At 40.3% G+C, this 22,142-nt stretch overlaps 1 protein-coding gene across 1 annotated transcript in view; it reads right to left on the bottom strand.

Moving 5' to 3' along the window:
• LOC149185121 (chaperone protein ClpB3, chloroplastic-like) overlaps positions 1–22,142 on the bottom strand; it is a 245,209-nt gene that overhangs the window by 129,197 nt on the left and 93,870 nt on the right. The window contains exon 6 of the mRNA XM_089417771.1: positions 10,188–10,338. Within this exon, the coding sequence (XP_089273897.1) occupies positions 10,188–10,338 (151 nt within the window). The remainder of the gene's footprint in view (positions 1–10,187; positions 10,339–22,142) is intronic.

The raw sequence follows: 22,142 nt of genomic DNA on the forward strand, positions 1-22,142 counted from the left end.
AAGCAAGAGGGATTTTAGGAGATTGGATCTCCCTCTTTAACTCCTCAATCACTCGAAGATTCCTCCACTAGATCTCATCAGCATGGAGTTACACGCAGCCAAGCCCGCCGAGTTCTTTGGCAGCTAAGCCAATGATAGTTGAAGACAAGTCAATCTCGAACTTATTTTTAGAAAGTAGTTGGTAGCTTCAGTTGTATAAATAAGAAGGCCTAGGGCCTCATTAGGATTCGACTTTTTATTGTAGCCAAGAGGCAATTTTGAGCTAAGATATTGTGACTATTATTCTCATGTTATTTTTGACATTTTGATGATAATGAAAAGGGTTTCTTTGATCCAGCACTAAGTTGACTTAGAGGGTTGAAGCTCTTGGGTTAGGGCCCAACCCTAGCAACAGAGGTTCCTCTTTTTGTACATGTATTCTTAGATTAGAATCATAGATTAGTTGTTGAAGTTATCTCTGCTTTGTTTAATTTACAAGTCTTTGAATGATTGGTTAGTTTTGTTTCCATTAGTTGGAGAAGTAGATCAGTGTTATAGTAATGAAAGAAAATACTTCAGAAAAGCTTGTGACAGTGGCCTCTTCCTCATCTCCCTCATGGGATCATGGTTTGAGGGCCCCACTCTCACAACCCCAAAAACAGATTTATCTTTTGGTCATTGCATAGCTTAGGATTTCTTGTTGAGTAGATCATTGTTTATGATTTCTTAGAAGCACCTGCAATTGTCATTTTGGTTTCTTGAGTTTGTTGTAGATTAGAAAGCATTCCATTCCATAGATTTAAGCCATTAGCCATCAATAAATCAGTTTCTCAAATTCAACTCATCTTTTCCACATTTACATAAAGTTGTGCATGAATGAAGAAAAGAATGTGTTGTTGCAAGAGTTGTTGATCTACAGGGAGGAACTCATTCCACCAACCTCATCTAAGTCTTCTCCACCTCTCGCCCAATCCTACCAACCACTAATTCAGATTTATGTTTTGTAGCCACCATGGACAGCCACCTTGAGCAAATCCAACCATCCTGAAGATTTGGGTTGATCCTTGGGTAGTGTGCACCTTCCCCATACCTTATTCCACCATCATACATCTTCCCAGCACTTCCTTTCACCTTCCCTACCTTCCTACAGCTTTCAGCTAAGTTTCTTGTAGTAAATCAAGACATCCTGTAGTAACTACAGGAAATCCTGTAGCAGCCTGTTTTAGATGGTTTTGGGCAAAAATGATGATCAAAGCCTAGGGTAGGCCTTCAACTTGACTTCCGTACCCCTCAATGCCATTTTGGACCAGCTTTCCATACCTTCCTCCCTTGCAAAAGATCAAATTATTAACTTAGCATTTACATTTCTAAATTGAAAACCAAAAGACTCTTTTCTGCAATATTTAGCTAGTGCATGCATATATCAATCATAGCAGTGTTAGGATAATTTCCATGCCTACTTAGTCCAGATAGCTAGATGATAGAATGCAAGGTTAAATTAAGTCTCTTCTGCAAGTAATGTGTGTTAATTCTTAGCTAGGTCGTTTCATAGCACTCCCCATTCAACACTTTCATTTTCCTAAAATAGGCAAGCATTTACTTTCTGCATTAAAGATAGTTTTACATTCACTGTCAATAGTCAGCCTCTTTCTAGTCAATAGAAGACTGGTTTGAAAAACCCTAGTGGTCTATCGCCCTAGTTGAAAAGTGACAAGAGTAGACTATTGCATCTACTGTGCATATAGCACTGTCACCTCCAAGTTTGTACGAACCTTGGGTTGATAAAGTAAAGTTGGTCGCCCTAGGAGTTGCAGCATACTTGCTGCAATACTAGTGCTCATCACTTTTTGGCACCGTTGCCGGGGAGGTGTCTAGGTAGATGTAATTTCTACTTTCCTTTCTATTTGGCATTCAGTGAATAGATGTAATTTATGCTTTCCTTTTGTTTTGCATTCAATAGATAGTTGCAATTTCTACTTTCTTTCCATTTTGCAAGTAGTTCTGAAAAAACCCTAAAAAGAAAAAACAAATTTCTTTCATGCCTCGTAGGACTAGAGAAAAATAAAGGGAAAAATTTTCCAAATACCCCCACACCATCAAATAGCCAACCTTCCCTCTTCTTCGGTGGTTGTGAGCTAGAGGACCCATTAAGCGAACAACCAAAGATCTTTGAGGAGCCTATTGGGGAAGAAGAAGAAGAAACCATTCTACAAACCTACACCATGGTTGAAAATAGAAATGGGATTGAAAACATAAACAGAGCTGAAAACAGAGTTGAGGGTGCTTTTCCCATTAGAGAAACTAGTGGAGATGTTAGGATGAAAAACATAAGCCCCTCTGCCCTTCCTTACTTCCATGGCTTAACCTCAGAGGACCCTGATACCTTTTTGTTTGAGTTTGTTGTCATCTGCAGGACTTTTGATTATACCTCTAATGACCAGAAGTTGAAATTGTTCCCATCCACCCTCAAGGATGCAGCCTTGCGCTGGTTCATGGGTTTACTTGGGGACAACAACACTACCTGGGCTCAAATGCATTAGGCCTTCAATAACAAGTACAGGGATTATTGTAGATCCAAAGACACCAAAGAGGAAAACTTTAGAATGACCTTGGGGCATGATGAATCCTTGGAAGATTATGAGGAAAGGTTCCAACTTAGCTACAAAAGGGCCAGATGCACCCTCGATCCTGAATCACTCAAGTTAGTCCTTCTTAGAGGGATCAGGGAAGATATCCTAGAAACCCTAAACATGTTGTCGAGAGGGGACATCTACCAACTATCTTATGTTGATATCAAGACAGTTTTCAAAAATCATTCTAGGGCCAGTTCATCCTCCAACACATCAATCAAAAGTGAAATTGGGAACATGTTGGAGGACTTTAAGAGTGAGATGTTGCATACCCTTGCTTTGCAAATGGATACCATGCAGATCAAGAGGAAGCAAGAGGAAGCAGAAAGAGCCTTAGTTGTCTTTGCCCTAGATGCACCAAGAGGCACCCTAGAAATGAATGTCCATTGAATCTTATAGAGATCTACTTGGTCTGTGAGGAAAACCACTCCACAGACAAGTGCCCTTCTCTACCTGGATTGAAAGTTGTGTATCAAGGAACTGAAGGTGTGACTGAACAACTCTATTATATCAACCAAAGGAGGCCTCAAGGACCTCAACCATACCAACAGGGCATGCAAGGGGCATCCTATTCATATTACAACCCCAACCAGAATGCATCCATTCCCCCTTGGTGTCCTCCTGCTCATCCTTCATGGTCCACACCTTCTCCCTGGTCTTATGCACCTCAATACCATTCCCAACCTACCAATCAATCATTTCAACCATATGCTTCCCCACAAACTCGGTGGAATACACCATCACAGGGGTGGAGGCCCCCCTTTACAACCAATCTCCAACCTTACTGCCTCCACCTCCATCTCAACCACAACTCCTTCACCCTGCTCCACCTAAGCAACCTCAGATGCCTACTCAGCCAAATCCGAACCCGAACAACAAGCAGGCACAACATGTCTATAGTGGAGAGACATCCTACCCTGCCTATGCTATGGAAATTCAAGAAATCAACCTCAGGTCTGGAAGAGTGCTTCCAGATAACCAACCTCCATCTCCACTTGAGGAGCTTGAAGAGGAAAAGGAAGAGATTGTTCCCCAAGCCAATCCACCTCCTTTTCCTGAGAGACTAATCAATCCTAGCCAGCACACCCCAGAAGAGACTTTACTTCTGAGTGAATTGAAAAACTTGTGTTAAAATCCCACTCCTCCAAGCTATCAAGGATGTCCCCATTTACAACAAGTTAATCAAGGAGAAATGCTTCAAAAATCCTAGGAGGAGAAAGAAAGACACCCCTACCATTAATGTCATTGGACAATTGTTTGACTTAATGTTGGGGACAGTGATTTGTCTGACATATCTAGACCCTAGAAGTCTTGTGGTAGATGTGCATATTGATGGTGTCATTGTCCCCCATACCTTGATTGATCTTGGGGTTGCCATCAATGTGATGACTAAGGAGACCACGCTTAAACTAAATCTCCAAGAATCATTAGGGAAGACCACAATAGTCTTGCAGCTTGCAGACAAATCCACAGTAGCTCTTGAGGGAGTTGTTAAGGATGTGATGGTCTCCATTGATTCCTAGGAATACGTTGTTGACTTCTTAGTTCTCCAACCTAAGACCAAATTCAACGGTTATCCTCTCATCCTTGGAAGGCCATGGCTAACCACTGTTGATGCTTACATAAGTTGCAAGGCTAGGAATATGACCATTAAAAATGGGCATTTGTCCAAACAATTGATCTTGTACCCTCCTGCTCAACCATCTCTAGAGCATGACTTACCCTTATGGTCGGAAGAGGAGGATGAGGATGAAATCTACTATGCCACATCTTACACAATCTGTACCCTAGATGCTACTATAGGAGGGGGTAACCTAATGAAGACGACCTGATTGATCATATCCTCCAAAATCAGCCCCCCAACGCCATGTCTCTTAATGAGTTAATAAAGAAAGCTGAAGATAACCCTTGGACTGATTTGTGCCTAGTTGACTCAATTCCTACTCATGTCAAGATGATAGAATTTGGTCCAGCTAAAACATTGAAAATCAACCCCTCTCTGCACATCAAGAGTAGAGTTATGTGACATGCTAAGAGAGCATCTGAATGCCTTTGCCTGGAGTTATAAGGAAATGAAGGGAGTGCACCCTTCGGTGTGTACTCACCACATTTACATCAAGGAAGGCTGCAAGCCAATGCACCAACCTCAGAGGAGAATGAACCCAGCCCTCAAAGACATAGTTAAAGAAGAACTACAGAAGTTGTTGGATGCAGGGTTCATTTACCCCATCTCAGATAGTGAGTGGGTGTCTCCTCTAGTTTTGGTCCCAAAGAAGAATGGAAAATGGAGGATCTGTGTGGATTACAGAGAGTTAAACAAAGACACTAAAAAAGACCATTTCCCTTTACCTTTCATTGATCAAGTCTTGGATGGTCTTGCAGGGAATAAGTTCTTCTCTTTCCTGGATGGATTCAGTGGTTACAATCAGATCCAGATCAGCCCAGAGGACCAAGATAAAACCACCTTCACTTGTCCTTGGGGTACCTTTGCTTATGGGGTCCTTCCTTTTGGATTATGTAATGGCCCTGCCACTTTTCGAAGCGCAGTTCTGAGCATCTTTGCAAAGCGAGTCCATGACTCTGTAGAAATCTATATGGATGATTTTACTCTATATGGGTGTGATTTCCTAGAGGCTGTCTCTAACTTGAGGAAAGTATTAAATAAGTGCATTGAAATGAACTTATCCCTTAGTCCTGAGAAGTGTGAGTTCTTGATGAATGCAGGGATTGTTCTAGGTCACTCAATATCTCAAGAAAGACTACAAGTGGACCCAAATAAAATTGCTATCATAAAGAGGGTTCCTACTCCTCAGAAGCAGACTGATGTCAAAAGTTTCTTGGGCTTAGCTGGATATTATAGGAGATTCATAAAGGACTTCAGCAAAGTAGCCTCACCTTTGTTTGGACTATTGGCCAAGGACTTTGAATTTTGCTGGTCAGAAAGCTGCCAAGAGGCCTTAGAAACCTTAAAGGACAAGTTGACTATTACACCCATACTCTGAGGCCCAAATTGGGCTCTTCCTTTCCACATCCATGTTGATGCCTCTGACAAAGCTATAGGAGCAACTCTAGGCCAAATAGATGACAAGTTGTCTTATGCCATTTACTTCATTAGCAAAAATTTGTCCAAGGTTGAATTGAACTATATTGTAACTGAAAAAGAGCTCCTAGTTGTTGTCCATTCCTTGAATAAATTTAGACACTGCATCAGTAGTTACCAGACCTTTGTACATACTGACCATGTTGTTATTAAATATTTGATGAACAACCCTGAATGCCAGGGCCCAGAATTATTAGATGGTTACTTTTATTACAATAATTTGATCTAACTATCATTGATAAGCCTAGTAGAGAAAATGTAGTTGCAGATTTTTTTGTCTAGACTTGCTTTGCCTGCAAGTGAGGAAGGAATGGCTAATAATCAGCTGTAAGATGAGCATCTATTTGTTATTTCACTTTTCTCTCCATGGTTTGCTGACATAGCCAACTACTTAGTGGCTGCACAGTGCCCTCCAAATCTGTCTTCCAAGGAGAAAAGCGGAATTGTAAGAAAGAGTGCCCCATTCACTTGGATTGGGGGTAATCTCTTCAAGCTAGGCCCAAATCAAATTTTGAGGAGATGTGTCAAGGAGAAAGAAGTCTTTGACATCCTTTTGGCCTCTCATGATGGGCCTTATGGAGGTCACTTTGCAGCCAAGAGGATAGCCTTCAAGGTACTACAAGTTGGCTACTACTGGCCCACTCTCCACCAAGATGTATGAAAATACACCAGTCGATGTGATTAGTGCCAAAGAATGGCGAAACCTACTCCCCGGGATGAAATGCCTTTGCAACTTCAAGTGACTCTTGAGCCATTTGACAAGTGGGGCATGGATTTCATTGGGCCCATTGATCCACCATCAGGGCAAAAAAAGTACATAATTGTATGCACTAATTATTTGACAAAGTGGGTTGAAACCAAGGTTGTCAAGGTAGCAACAAAAGAGAAAGTGGTTGAGTTCTTAAGGGAGAATGTATTTTACAAGTTTGGGTACCCTAGAGAGCTAGTCATTGATCAGGGAGCTCAATTCACATCACACCTAATTGAAAATTTGTTGAGGTAGCATAAGATCAAACACAGGAAGTCAACTGCTTATCATCCTCAAGATAATGGACAAGTAGAGGTTACTAACAGAGCATTGGAAGGCATTCTCACCAAGGTTGTGAGCAGCAGCATAAAAGATTGGGCTGACAAACTAGTGGAGGCCACTTGAGCCTATAATACAACCTGGAAAACAACCACTAGATTCACCCCTTATGACTTGGTCTATGTGAAGAAGGCTCTGCTCTCCATTGAGTTTCAGTACAACACTTTGAGAAATGCAGCACAGTTGGATTTGGATGTTACAAAGGCACAGCAAGAGAGGTTGCTCCAGCTCAATGGTTTAGATGAATTCAGGATGCAGGCTCTCCTACACACTAAAGTTGTTCAAGTACATAGAAAGGTTTGGCATGACAAACACATCAAGGACAAGGTTTTTCAAGAAGGAGATTGGGCTCTGCTATATGACTCCAGGTTCAAGGACTTCAAACAGGTGGTTGGGCCCATATCTGATAGAAAAGTGTCATGACAATGGGGCTGTGCAAATAAGCACCATTGATGAAGAAGGTATCCCCTTGCTTGTCAACAGATACAGATTGAAAGCCTATAAAAGACCTCTATCAAGGGAAGAGTTAATTAGTACCATCAGTAAGGAAGTGAATGTGCTTGGAAGTGTCTCAACTTCCAACTCACCAAATTCTTGAACACTTTTTATTTTTGGGGAAAAAATGAAAAAATTAAAATTAAAAATAAGGGACCTAGGTGAAAACAACTTCTATGAGGCACCTGAGGCCAACTTTTGAGTTGAAAACCTCCTTGAGGCAACCCAAGAGTGAAAAAAAAAGGAAAATGAAAAGATCCCTGGGTGAAAACCTCCCTTGAGGCACCTAGGATAGGCAAACAGGTTGAAAACCTCCTTTGAAGCGACCTGTGTGTCTTTCAAAACAAAACACAAAAAAAAAGAAGAAAAAAAAAACAAAATGCCATGGCAAGGACCTCAAATCTACCCACTAATAAAAATATGTGATTTTTGCAGGTTTTTAAAGGCAACAAAGGACTCAGAGTTCAATGGACAACAAGTTAGACATCACACCCATTCTTCCTCCATTCATTTCACATCTTCCATGTCTACTATGTCTCCATCATCCATCCTCACTTCCAGGCATCAAAAACCAGTTTTTATGCAGTTTTCTAACTTCTACAGGGTTTCCTGTAGTTACTACAGGATGTCCTGACACACTACAGGGTTGAAGTCCCAATTGGAAAATGATGATGCAGGCCTGTGCTAGGTTGAAAAAGGGAACCATACACCTCACCACCTCTCACCCAACACTAGCTCATGACCGTACCAACCTCGGTGCCCATCAAAAACCACTCAGAAAAATGAAAAAAAATATATATATATATAAAAAAAAAAAAGAGTCCAAGGGACATGGCATCATTGGCCTCACTTACCTACCACTCCATCTCCTCCATTGTCATCCTTCCACTCCTACATCACCACCCATCCCTCCTCCAAGTGAAAAAAAAAAATGATGAAAAAGGCAGCTACAGGATTTCTTGTAGTAACTACAGGAAACCCTGTAGCAGTCTATGTTATTCTAGTAGTAACTATAGGAAACCCTGTAGCAGTCTATGTTATCACAGCAGCGATTTCTCCATGCATTCTCCTTCACCATCCATGCAAGTAAAGAGCTCTAGCACCCGTGCAGAGATTATGACTCCTATCCAGAGCTCAACAGCAGCAACAGAGACCAAGCACCTGCACACAACAACAAAGAAGACAACTACATCAACTGGAAGAAATCAATAGAAAAGTGACCAAGGAAAAGCACTTACCTGAACAAAAATAAACACAGTAGAGTCACCCTCTAGCATACATCAACCAAGCGAAGGAAGGCACAGGTATGGCACCTCATTCGAATTCTTCCCTAAGTGCGATATGATAAAAGTGTAGGAAAGTTGAAGCCCCCCAATGCCATGTCTCTTAATGAGTTAGTAAGAAAGTTGAAGATAACCCTCGAACTGATTTGTGCCTAGCTGATTCAAGTCCTATTCATGTCAAGATGATAGAATTTGGTCTAGCTAAAACATTGAAAATCAACCCCTCTCTTTGCACATCAAGAAAAGGAGTTATGTGACATACCTAGTGAGGACATACCTGGTGAACATCCACATGGGGTATGTGCCTAGAGAGGCTGTGGTGTCCAAATTTTTGCCTCCCAGCATTGTGCTCTGATCTAGTAGAGAGATAGAGCTTGTTAGTCAAGGCCTTGCTATGTTTGACAATGCTGGTTATATTGATGCTTATCAATCCGAATCCTTTCTTATAGAAGTTCTCAACTTGAAAATATTCTAATAAGTCAATAAGAATATAACCCTAGTTAAGAGGGAGTGTTGAAATTGTAATTAGGTTCGATCTTAATAATCATTGTACTTGTATCAATATGTATTCCATGTAAAAACAAAAAGGAAAATTATTATTATTATTTTTATTATCAAGCCTGTTATTCATGCTTTATTGGTCAAAAGAAAAAGTCAAAGGGCATGTTCTTCGTGACCCTATAAAAGGAAGACAAATTTGAATTTTGTAAGCATCATTTATTCCTCCATGTTGCCAAGTCGGCCCTCCTAAAGTTCATGTCAGCTTGGCCAAAAGACCTGACCCTTCGCATATGGAAATAATTATATATCGGCACCTATCTTCCATCATTGGGCAACCATTCGGTGATCTTCTGAGGCAGAGTAGTCCGAGTTCTGAGGTAGAGCAGTCCGAGTTCTGAGGCACACAGATCCGAATTCTGAGGCATGGATATCCAAAATTCTGAGGAACACAGGTCCAAATTCATGAGAAGACTCTATGGCATTATCTCTGTGGTTAGGCCAAAATAAAGGATGAAATTCAGGCTTCTGTTGTGGACAAATATTTGGCATTGTATGAACAGTTTTGTGGACTCTTCAGTGGACAGAATCATGGCATCTAGTGGACAGATCTGTCGCAGACTTCAAGTGAACAGTTGCTTGGTAGAGGGCTGACTTGGCACTTGGATCACTGGTTTGTTTATCTTTTGACTTGGATTTCTCCTATTGATGAAGAAACGATAAAGAAAGGATTGTTGGGTTTTTCCCCTTGTGGGGTTTTTCCCTGGCTTGGAGCCTAATTTCTTGTGTCTTTGGTCCTTTTTGTGCATTGTATTTGTGTAATTGCTTGATGATTTAATGAATGAAGTGAAAACTAATTGGAAAATGCATACATAAATAATCACAAGTAATTACCATGACAATAAATTCTATATTTTATCAGAATTTCAACAAGATATATATTCCCACTACATGACATTATTTTCAGTAAATAAGCTGTTAATAGAAAATGTTCCCAACATACAAAAATTGTAACAAAGAAGCTGTCAATATAGGAAAACTAGCAGCTGTTAAAATAATATGTATGTTACAGTTCACTTTCAGCACATTTTTTCACTAAAAAGTTTGATTGTTACCTGCCCCAACAACAGTATGAATCTCATCAATGAATAGAATTATTTGTCCATCAGAATCTGTAACTTCCTTCAATACAGCCTTTAGCCTGTCCTCAAACTCTCCCCTAAACTTTGCTCCAGCAATTAGCGACCCCATGTCCAGGGAGATCAGCTGCAAAAAGACAATGACTTAGTGAGAAAGGCCAATTTAATTTGAGCAGTCCCAATGTAAATAACTAGAGATAATTACCAAATTTAAGGCTTCCATATATTTTTTATCCTTACATTTGCTGTTTCTAAATTACCCAACTCTTGATTCAAAAGACTGTGGTCTTATCTGAAGCTCTTAAATGTTGAGAAATACAGCTCAAGCAGGAGCTTCATGCACAAGTTAGGTGTGAACATGCAAGTAGTTCGAAGCAACTTCTAGTGAGCACTTATTAAAAGTCGAAAATAATACCATCTTGTAATTTCACTTAAATAAATAAAAGTGGAAGTCAAATTTTCCATGTTCCCCTAGTCTTAAAAATTTAAATGAAATATTCTAGAATATTAGTGAGTTGGATTTGCTCTAATCGTAGCCATACACCTCATTGTTGAGATAAGGAGGTTTCTAGGATTAAGTTGATTAGTTGCTAAGATATGGCAAATTAATTGCTACGATTGAGGAGATTAGTTATCTCTCTCAAAGCATAAATTGAACAAGATGGAAAAGTTGAAACACACATGAGAACACTTAAGATAAGCGGAGAACAAGAGCAGAGGGAGAGCGCATCTAAGAGGATGAAGTGCAGATCCATTATAGCAAACAGCAACAGGGAATCCGTACAATAGAAGCATCTTACAGTTGTACAGTAGTAGCTGCTGCCTGCTTCCTTCAGCAAAGCCATACTTCTATGTCAGCAGGTTATATTTCTCTACTCTGTAGTGTTTTGTTTACTGTACAGCTGTTACGATACAGCAGACTCTGGAAAAACCTTGTGAAGATGTGTGTTATTCATTTATTGCTTCCACTGTTCATTTTTCCAGCCATATGTGTGATTATTACATGTTCAGAAATATTCATTTCTGTGATTAAATAAGTTCAGATCTGATTTGATTAATCAAGAGAAACATAGGACAGTGGTCATCTAGGGCCTTTCAAAAATTTCACACTAGATGAGTTCAGCAAATTGTACCAAATATAATGAACAGCCCTAAATACCTATAATAGAAAGTAACCAAAATAAAGCATGGGAACTGTCCAAGAAGGAATACCCATTTTGCATTGTACCGAATTTGAATTTAGATCCAAAGAGTCAAAAACATTAATAACCATCTCTAATCAAATGTCTTATCAAAGTTCTAATCTTTCACAACAGGGTTTTTCCAAAACAATGTAAACTCCTGGCTGTTGGCCACTCACCCTCCTACTCTGCAAATTTATAATCATTCTTTACATTTTTGTTCCACACAATCCATTTCCACATACCTCATTCCGCACACAGTTCAAGTGAAATTAAGGAAAAAGAAAGAGAGAAGAATCCCACATTCAATTCATTGGTTTTCCATTTTTCATGTCCTAGACAACCTCAAGTCAATCGCAGTAAATTACCAGAGACAAATCCTCTACAGGAATCAATGCCCTTACATATTCCATCACTATACTCATGGCACTACCCTGTTAACACCAACACCAGTGTAGTGAAATATAATAGTATCCTTAAAACAACCACTTGAAGAATCTGAATATTTCAAAGGGCACCATCATCTGATCAAACAAAACCACTGTTTTCATTGTTATATAGCTTGAGTGGGCTTAATGGTTAAGAACGTGTGTTTCCTCATAATATGTCACAGAGCAAAATCCAGAGGGGGTATAGTATGTATACCTCTGTTAACTTTAACAGTCAAACCACTGTGCAGAGGAGGTCCCTTATGCCACGAACAAAGGGGTCCCATTAACCAATTTGGTTCCAATTTGGTGTTTGGCTTGGTCGTGACCTTAAAAGTAGACTATTATTATTACTATTGTGAAAGAAGGCCACTAGTGTGAATAAATCAAAGTCCCAACAGGTGTGACAAAAAAATCATGACCTCAAAAGTATCTCATTAGGATAGCATAAAAGGTTACACCATTATAATATTACTAATATTTAATAATATAATATATATAAGAAATTATCCATTACAATATAGCATAGTATTATTACATATAATCGATGATACATTGTGTTGTGTCCTAAGTTGCACAAAACGTGGAAATGTTTGAAGACTCAGATATGGGGATGGCTAGAAACGTGACCCCTTCAAAATGGAAACGTCAAGCGAAACTATATATATATATACAAGACTCCGAAACGGGGATGGCCAGAAATGTGACCCCCCCAAAATGGAAACATTAGGCGAAATGTTATATATATATATGCAATTTTTAAACAAATAAATTAATAACACACTATCTTGCAAGAAAAAAAAATGAGACACATAAATGACATTTTAGAAGGAATGCCCAATCTATATTCACTCTTGTAGATGATTAGACACATAATTGACATTTTCGGAGTACCCAGTCCATATTCACTCTTATAGATGACTACATGATGCAAAATCCAAACTTATCCTATATAGATGAGGTTGTACAACTAGAATGATTTGGTGTGCTAGGTTTGTACTCTTGTCTCCTTTACCTAATTTGATGGTTAACCTTGTATTCTAGTCCCGTGAGATCTCTTTTATTGGCTACTAACTTTAGGGGTGGCACTACATGGGAAACCCTGATTTTGGTTGCATGGTCCCGCTTCCCGACACCACATACATCACCCCCCTCCACTCATTATAACCCCATTCACCATATTTCCCATCCAGGTCCACATTTGTCCATTGCGCCCACAAGGAGTTAGCCTCCCCCTCCCCTTGTCCACAACCTGGGTCGGGCCCGGAATGATGCCCCGGAGGTTGATGCAGTTAAAAGAAAGGGGAAAAGCATAATTTGGCCACTGCCAACAAGAAATGTACCATAAAATGCAAAAGATGGTCGGGACATACATATTTAGCACGTGGGAAAAAGCCAAACATGAGCTCTACCCCTATCACTATGGCCATCACCCTAGTTCCTAGGATCCCTCATATTGACCCCTTTCATCATTAAGGAACCCATGATTGTCACAACCCCTGATGGGGTGACGAACTGCCCCACCTTAAGGGGGTAATCACTACTATATCCTACACATCATGCTCTCATCCCCTGTAGCCCCGAGCAGTTATGATGAAAAATCAATCAAAGGCAGAAGGCATGTGAAGAAGGGTAGAAAAACAAAGGTCAGGGTAACTCATGTACCAAAATTGCTCCCTCCTACATTCATATACCCAAGTGTGGGCTTTCCCTATTGTAGCTACCCTTGTACTATGGCATGTTTCTTGGAGTCGTCCCTTGATGCTCCACTCCATCCCATCATTATATCATGTGCCACCTACCACTTGATGGATGTACCATGGACATGTCACCCCCTTAAGAGTTTGAAACCACCTAATAGGGTCCTTGGTTAACCCCCTTATTGAGCTTGGAGACACCTGTACATGCTAAAGCCCACTATGGAAGGGCATGCCAATATGAAGTATCCACTTGATTCCATGATTTGTAAGCTCTTTTACTCTATTACTCTAATGATTTGTAGTACTGGAAGGAAAGGAGATGCAATGGATCTTATACAAGATTACAAGTGGGTCTCCATTTGGGGTTTGGTCTCCCTATATGAGGTCCAAGCCCTCCAGAGGGTCATATTGGCACTTGTAGGGTGAGCGTTGAGAGCCATGGGCCTCCACCATAGCAGAGAGCAGATTGTCACTTCATGGATCCCTCAGCGCCATTCATTGATTGCTCGTGTTCCACCATTTTGGATGAGGATGATGCACCTAAACCACCATGCCCAGCCAACTTCACACTTGCACCACACACTTGGCAGATGTTCCAAGGCCCAAATGAGGATGTGTCTCACCATGGGAGACAAAGGGAGGGCTTATGTCATCATTCTAGCCCTTACAGATGGTATACAAGCATTATTGATCCACTTGGAGACCCATGAGGGTGTCATTGTGCCCCCACAGCCACTCCGAGGCACCACATTTGATTTGCTTGGATCTCAAGGGGCCACCCCCTTGATCACTATGTTTGGAGCCTATTCTCTCACCTTGGCACAATTTGGACTCCACTAGGCCTCTTCAAGGGCCCAACGACTCATTGTATTCACTATTTTGCCCTCTTGGGAGGATTATTTTTGTATTATGGAGCTATCTTGGTGGGCTTGTCACCAAGGGATGTTATTGTTGCACATTATTTTATTATTTGGGGCTTAATTAGGCCTAATTAGGCAAATTGAACTCTTTAGGAAGGATATAAATTGATGAGAGCTCATTTGAGTTTCATCATCACTTGGATTTGGATCATTTGTATCTCTTGAGATTTTCGCTAGAACTTTTGATAGACGAATTGGAGAATTAACGCATTTCGATGTTTGGCAGATCTTGATTTTTGTCTTGGAGCTTCGCTTTTCTTGCGCTTTATGGTTGGAATGATTTCGCTATACATTGTGAGTACTCTTTTCAAGCTTATCTTGTAATTTTGTCTCATGAAATGATCTATGGAATATCTTCATTCATGAAGTTGGTGTAGTTGCTCTTGGGCTTATGCGAAGTTTCTTATCCTGTCTTTGTGGGGGATTTTTCATATTGATTGTTGAAATGTATGGTGGATTATTGTCCTATGGATACATGATTGCTCATGCATTATCTTGATAAGTCATCATTTGCAAATAATTAGATGTATAAAATTCCCTTGTAACCTGGTTGTTGCTGATGACATACGAAATTGTTGGGGAACTCCTTGATTGAAATTAAGCATCTCTAAACATTGTTTCCATTAGACTCCATTCTCCCAAAACGTTAGGCGCTGGTCTAGTCCAAAATTGATCACAAAGGAAAACTCTTTTTCACCTCCTTCCTTCTATTCTAATCCATAACCTTGTAGGCCTCCTAGGGCATCACCTAAAATCGTTTCTAGTCATTGAATATCCTTGAAAACTGGTCAAATATTGTGCTAGGGTTTTCTTGAGAGGTCCTCCAAATTTGAGGTTGATCCCACAGTGGAATCTCAAGATATTCCAAGCCCTAGCTTGAAGACCATTCTCATCCCTAGGTTCTCTTTTCTTGGTAGCTTCATTAGGATCATTGCACTCAAATTCCAAGAAGAATTCAATTCATTTGATCCTATTCTCCCCCTTAACTTGGTCAAGATCATCCATTTGTCGCTCCAATCCAAATCCTTTCTTTGTGGTCCCACTACATTATAACTTCAATTTCACAAAGCTCACTTAGAAACCCTAATCTTCTAGGACTCCTTGATCTTGGGCACTTCATTGCAAGTAACACTCCTCAAACCCTAGGTCTAGGCATCCTCTTAGCCCTTCTAAGAGAGCCATACATCTTGCTTCTATAGCAAGTAAGCCCATTATTTGAGCCTATCTTATGAATAGGCGTTAGGAATCACCTTTCGTCCCATCATCGATCTATCTTTTCTAGTGATTCTTCTCATAACGAGTCTCCTACCATCAGTGAAAGTCTGTAAAGAGTAGGGAGCTTTAGCTAAGGTGACAGTGGGCTATTGCTCCATCGTTGCCACTTGACCTAATAGTTGCTCTATAGGACCCCTGCTAGTTTGAGCGGTAACATTTTGGCGTTGTTGTCGAGGACGAAGCAAGTCTACCTCCCTAATGAATCCTTGAGGAATTGATTCATAGACACGACATTTCAAGTATTCCTCTAGCGACTCCATTCATTGTCCAATCCCCTAGTTTGCTTGAAGGTGACAACATTCCTCCTTTAACTAAGGTCGCTGCAAGAAGGGAAGAACGAACTCCATCACCCGTTAGAAGTTAGAACTAGCCTTCTCCCTAAATTTGAAAAAGGTCGGTGATCTCACCCCCAAGATGGCAACAGACTCTAGCACTGACCTAAACCAAGACCAACCCAAAATGTCACGAAGTAAGAGGCATTTAGTTAGTGTCTTTGCACCTTTGAATTTGAGTGACAATCCTGAGCTTTTACCTGAGAAATACAATAGATGGTTACCCAAGATTAAGGGTGATGCTACCATAAGTGTCGTGACCATATTGAAGAATTTTATTGCGTCATTTCTCCTAAGTTAATGTTCGACGAAGATAGGATCATGATGTTAATTTTCCTTATCGTTTGAATGACAAGCAAGGGAATGGTACCTTAGGCACAAATTGGACTCCACTAGACCTCTTCAAGGGCCCAATGACTCATTGTATTCACTATTTTTCCCTCTTGGAAGGCTTATTTTTGTATTATGGAGCTATCTTGGTGGGCTCATCACCAAGGGATGTTATTGTTGCACATTGTTTGATTATGTGGGGCTTAATTAGGTCTAATTAGGGAAATTGAACTCTTTAGGAAGGATATAAATTGATGACATCTCATTTGAGTTTCATCATCACTTGGATTTGGATCTTGAGATTTTCGCTAGACCTTTTGATGGACGAGTTGAAGAATTAATGCATTTCAATGTTTGGAAGATCTTGTTTTTTGTCTTGGAGCTTCGCTTTTCTTGCACTTGATGATTGGAATAATTTCGCTATACATTGTGAGTACTCTTTTCATGCTTATCTTGTAATTGTCTCATGAAATGGTTTATGGAATATTTTCATTCATGAAGCTAGTATAGTTGCTCTTGGGCTTATGTGAAGTTACGTGTCCTGTCTTTCTGAGGGATTTTTCATATTGATTGTTGAAATGAATGGTGGATTATTGTCCTAGGGATACATGATTGCTCATACAATATCTTGATAAGTCATCATTTGCAAATAATTAGAAGTATAAAATTCCCTTGTAACCTAGTTGTTGTTGATGCCGTACAAAGTTGTTGGGGAACTCCTTGATTGAAATTAAGAACCTCTAGACATTGTTTCCATTAGACTCCATTCTCCCAAAAGGCTAGGTAGTAATCTAGTCCAAAGGTGATCGCAAAGGAAAACTCTTTTTCACCTCCTTCCTTCTATTATAAGCCCTAACATAGTAGGCCTCCTACGGCATCAACTAGAATCATTTCTAGCCATTGAAAATCCTTCAAAACTGGCCAACTACTGTGTTGGGGTTTTCTTGAGAGGTTCTCCAAATTTGAGGTCAATCCCGACATGGAATCTCAAGATATTCCAAGCCCTAGCTTGAAGACTGTTCTCATCCCTAGGTTCCCTTTCGTTGGTGGCTTCATTAGAATCATTACACTCAAATTCCAAGAAGAATTCAATTCATTTGATCATATTCTCCTCCTTAACTTAGTCAAGATCATCCATTTTGTCGCTCCAATCCAAATCCTTGACCTTGGTCGGGCCCACTTGGGCTTCTTTGTGATCCCACTACATTATAATTTTGTTGATTTTTGGGAGCTTGGGAGGTACTCCAAGCCTTGAGGATCGAGCCTTTGGAGGAAGGAGCTCCACAAGTGACCTTGTGGGCATGAAACCTAAGCCTAGGGTTTTGCACCCATCTATATTTGGGCCAAAACTGTGACGAAAATTTGACATGTGATGGATGGAGATGATAGAGGACGTTGAGACAAATCCAACGCAATGAAAATCAGTGATGATGATATTGGCGAGATATCGCCGAATATCGGAAATATCACAATATTTTCGGCAAGCCGAAACATCGCCGAGAAAATATCGCAATATTTTGGCTTCCGAAAATATCGCGATATTTCCGAGATATCGCCGATATCTCTGCAAAATATCGCGCAATGATATAAAATATCGCCGGGCAAACTAGGCCGTGGCTAGAAAAAGGAAAATTTGTCTTTTTTTCTTCATTTCTATTTCTGAGCGTTGGAGAAGGAAGGGGAAGAGTTTTGTGGTGGTTGGCAAGGAGGGACTGAGGATAAAACAGCGATTATCACCACCAACTAAGATTTCATTGTGGATCAAAGATTGAAGAATAGTGAGACAAACTTCATATCTTCCATTAACAGGTATGTTCTTAAAAACCCCTGTGTTAATGATTTTTTCATAGATTTAGAGTTATGCTTGCTTGCCTCTTTGCCTACCAACATTTTGTTTCTTTGTTTCCTTTCCATTTGCTATGATTTCATGCCCATGAGCCAATGCAAGGATTTTCTCCATATTTGGACAGCAAGCTTCATTTTTTTTTTCAACTTTCTTAAGCAACCTCTTATTGCCATTTTTCATTCACATTACAAAATGAAAATAATGTAGTAATTTTTTTTAAATGAGGCGGTTATTACTTATTATTTTTTGTGTTGGGGGGTTTAATGCCAATTTTTTGTTTTTGTTTTGTGCCCTAGGTTTGAATTAGTTCACTACAAATGTCAAATATGCCAAAAGCCTTGGACCCATTTTGGGAGTATGGGGAGCCTGTTGGTGGGGCAAATCGAGCATATATATCATGCAAATTGTGTGGGACCAAGATGTCAAGAGGGGTTACGCGATTGAAATACCATCTGGCTAGACTCCCTGCACATGATGCAGATGTAATGCCTTGTATGGTTTCTAGTGCGGAGGTTATACAAAAAGCTCTTGAAGCAATTGCTGAACAAGACAGAAAGATAGCTGCTAGGGAGAGGGCACTGGTCTCAGATAGATAGCTGCTAGTTTTATTTGTTTTGCTACATATAAGTTTATAACTCATGATGATGAGATACTTTTATATATGTGATGTTATTTTGTATTGGTTCTCCACATTTGAGTCCTTGATTGGACAATTATCAGGGATCAGCAAGATTTGGTATCACCTTTGATGTATCATTTCTATTTGACATCATATATATCAGTGCTTTCTTCATATTTATGTGCCAATGTGTTTAGTTCATGTTGTTATTACTTTATATGTTTAAAAATCTGATTAAAAATAAATTAAAAAAAAATGAATATATTATGCATTTTTTATGCTTGTCGATATTTGCTGATATTGCCGCTAAGATGTTTTCTGGACCCTCACCAATGTTTTTCCGATACAGATATTATCAACACTGATGAAAATCATCGAAATCCGACATGTAGAAATGGAGATATTAGTTTTTATGTGTCGTTGTTGGGTTTGCTCATGAAAAGTCAGGTCGGCTTGTGTTAAAGTAAACCCACAATGGTAGATCCGTTGAGCCCTTGAGATGCATATAAAAAGAGGTGAAGTGTGAGGCTATTCCACATATCCTAAGCGTGAAAATTGTTGAAATTTCTAAGTCTGACACGTCAGAAATTCCTACCGCATTATCTGGTTTATTTCACCTACTTGTTTATTCCTTAACAAGTCATTTATTCATATAAATACTGAAAATAAACACAAATGCAGCCTCAACTCATATACAGATCATCAACTGAAATAATAGACAAACACACAAGGAACATCGTTATTTTTGAACAATCGTCCCCAGAAAAACCCAATGCGGGAAAACCAGTACAGCAATTCTGAAGGTTTTATTATTATGCAGATTTCTTGAGTACAACTAGGGTGCCAAACTGGCTCACCCAACAGAGATTTTTACACGGCAATAATACCTCTTCTCGAAAGCAGATATTCAACTTCTCAGCATTAGTCTGCCCCACGAAAATCCTTTTGGCGCTTCTCCAAGGCTCTGTGTCAGCCATGCTAGCCTCTATGTAGCTCTCGAACCCCTTGCGTCAACCCTCCGCCTCTCTGCGTTAGCTCTCTGGCCTTCTATGTCACCCACACAGGCCCCTCAGCCTCTGTGCAGTCTCTAGCTGCCTCTATGTAGCCTCCTCAGTCACTGCGCTGACCCTTTGGCACTATCTCTGCCTCTCTTCTATGTACTCACTGCCCCTCGCTGCAACTCAGATCACTTGTTCAAATTTTCTCAGCAAACCCCGCTCCAGAAAATCGAACTGACTGATCAATCTTGGTGTATCTCCAACTGACCCTCAAGCCTCCTCTTATACTTTTCCTGTTGAGTCTTCAACAACCGAGATTAAGTCTCTAATCAACGGCTAAGATTAGATTTGGCTTGATCCATGTCATTTAGAACATTTTCACCCAGTTTTATATTAATACCCATTAATATTTTAATTTTCCTAAGTTTAGACTTAGAAACTCCATTAAAAATATTAATTATTTTAATATCTCTCCAACCGAGTGGAATTTCCCCAAACCATTTCTAGGTCTTGGAGATCTTATATGCCTTAGCCTCTCTGCCCATTTTCATGGCTAGAGCACATCCGATGCTACCAAAATCAACAAAAATTTGGTGACCCAAATCTCCTACTGCAGCAACCTGACATTACTTCTACTTGTTAATTCATGCAAGTTATTTATTGTGTTATAAATACAACTGCAGCCTTCAAAACTTAAATAATATGTGGAAACAAGAATTGAACAAGAAAGAAATAGCACACACAAGTGACGCCGGTATTTTTGGACAAATGTCCCCGTAAAAACCCAATGTGGGAAAACCGGTGTAGCAGCTGAGGGTTTGTATTATTATGCAGTAATTTCCGAGTACAATTCTTCGGATGCCCAAACTGGCAATCCTATACAAAGATCTAACTGCACAAAAATATAGTGGGGTGATCTCACCCTGTCACTGGGAAATCTAGCACTGATCTGCACTAGAGATGAGCCTTTGCGTTGTCTCTATGCAATACTGCATCACCCCCATGCAATTACTACGTCACTATTGTTGAGACTGCGTTGCACCTCCTCTCGATCCTCTGCTCGCTGGAAACTTCAGCCCTCTGGCCTCCCCATCTCACACCCTGGCTCTAGCACCAGATCCCAATTGTTCCCCAACAGAAATACAGACTCCCTCTGAAGCTTTGTGCTGCCACAGCATAGCTCTACATTGCCTCTGTGTGGCCTAGCGTTGCCTCTCCGGACTACTCTCTGCCCTCTTTGCCTTACACTCTCCGGATCAGGAAAACTTCCTCTGGAAAATTATCCTTGCCCCTCACTGCAACAAATCTCCTCGATCACCTTCTCCGGCAACTACCGCATTCCTCTCTTGAGAAAATTGATCTCTGATCTCTCACCCGCTATATCTTCCAAATGCCCATCGAAGTCCTTCTTAGAATCTTCTCGTTGAGTAATCAACGACCCAGATTAAATTCTAATCAATGGCTCAGATCATATTGACTCGATCTTCGTCTCCTTCTAGAAGATTCACACCCAGTTTTATTAATACCCTTTAATAATTTTAATTTCCCGAGTTTATACTTAGGCATCCATTAAAATTAATTAATTATTTTAATAAAACTATCTCCGGGTGGAATTTCCTAGAACGATTTATGGGTATTCTGGAATACATGTGTCCTAGCCTCCCTGCAAATTTTGAGGCTTAGAGCACATCCGATGCTACTAGAAATCAACACTCCCTCTTAACGAGGAATGTGCTCTAGTAATGCAATTTGTTGAAGCATCACCCTGACTCTGTAACAACTCCCTCTGTGCTGTTGATGTCTGACATCACTGCCCACCAACTACTGCGCAGATGTTGCATCTATGTTGTTGTTAACTCTGCATGCTGCTGCCAATTTCATCTGTATTGCAACTCTGCTCCAATTGTTGTTGTTGCCTTTTGCAATAACTGCAACGGAAAAACATCCAAAATACTGGACCAAATGTGTTCAGTATGATGGATCCTTCGTCCGAGTTCTGACCACTGCCAGCTTATGTGCTGTCACTGAAGTCTCTACGTTGCTGCTAACTCTGCTCTGTGCCAACTGCACTGCTTCCAACACTAGCTCTGCACTGCTCAATATATGACTGTTACTAGCCACTGCATTTGTCACTCTGGAACTTCACTGCACCACCTGATACTAGCCCATCCTGCTACTACTGACTATGGGCTCCCGTAGCAAGGTCTTGATCCAAGAAGTGGACTCCTCAAGGATCCTGCCCATATGTGGTTCTTTTGAACTATAGTACCAAATCACCCCACCTCTCCCCTGGAGGTATCTG

The sequence above is a fragment of the Pinus tabuliformis genome, chromosome 3_2 (assembly GCF_031772625.1).
Source record: "Pinus tabuliformis cultivar Carrire ecotype Pingquan chromosome 3_2, CPIR1, whole genome shotgun sequence".
Lineage (NCBI taxonomy): Eukaryota > Viridiplantae > Streptophyta > Pinopsida > Pinales > Pinaceae > Pinus > Pinus tabuliformis.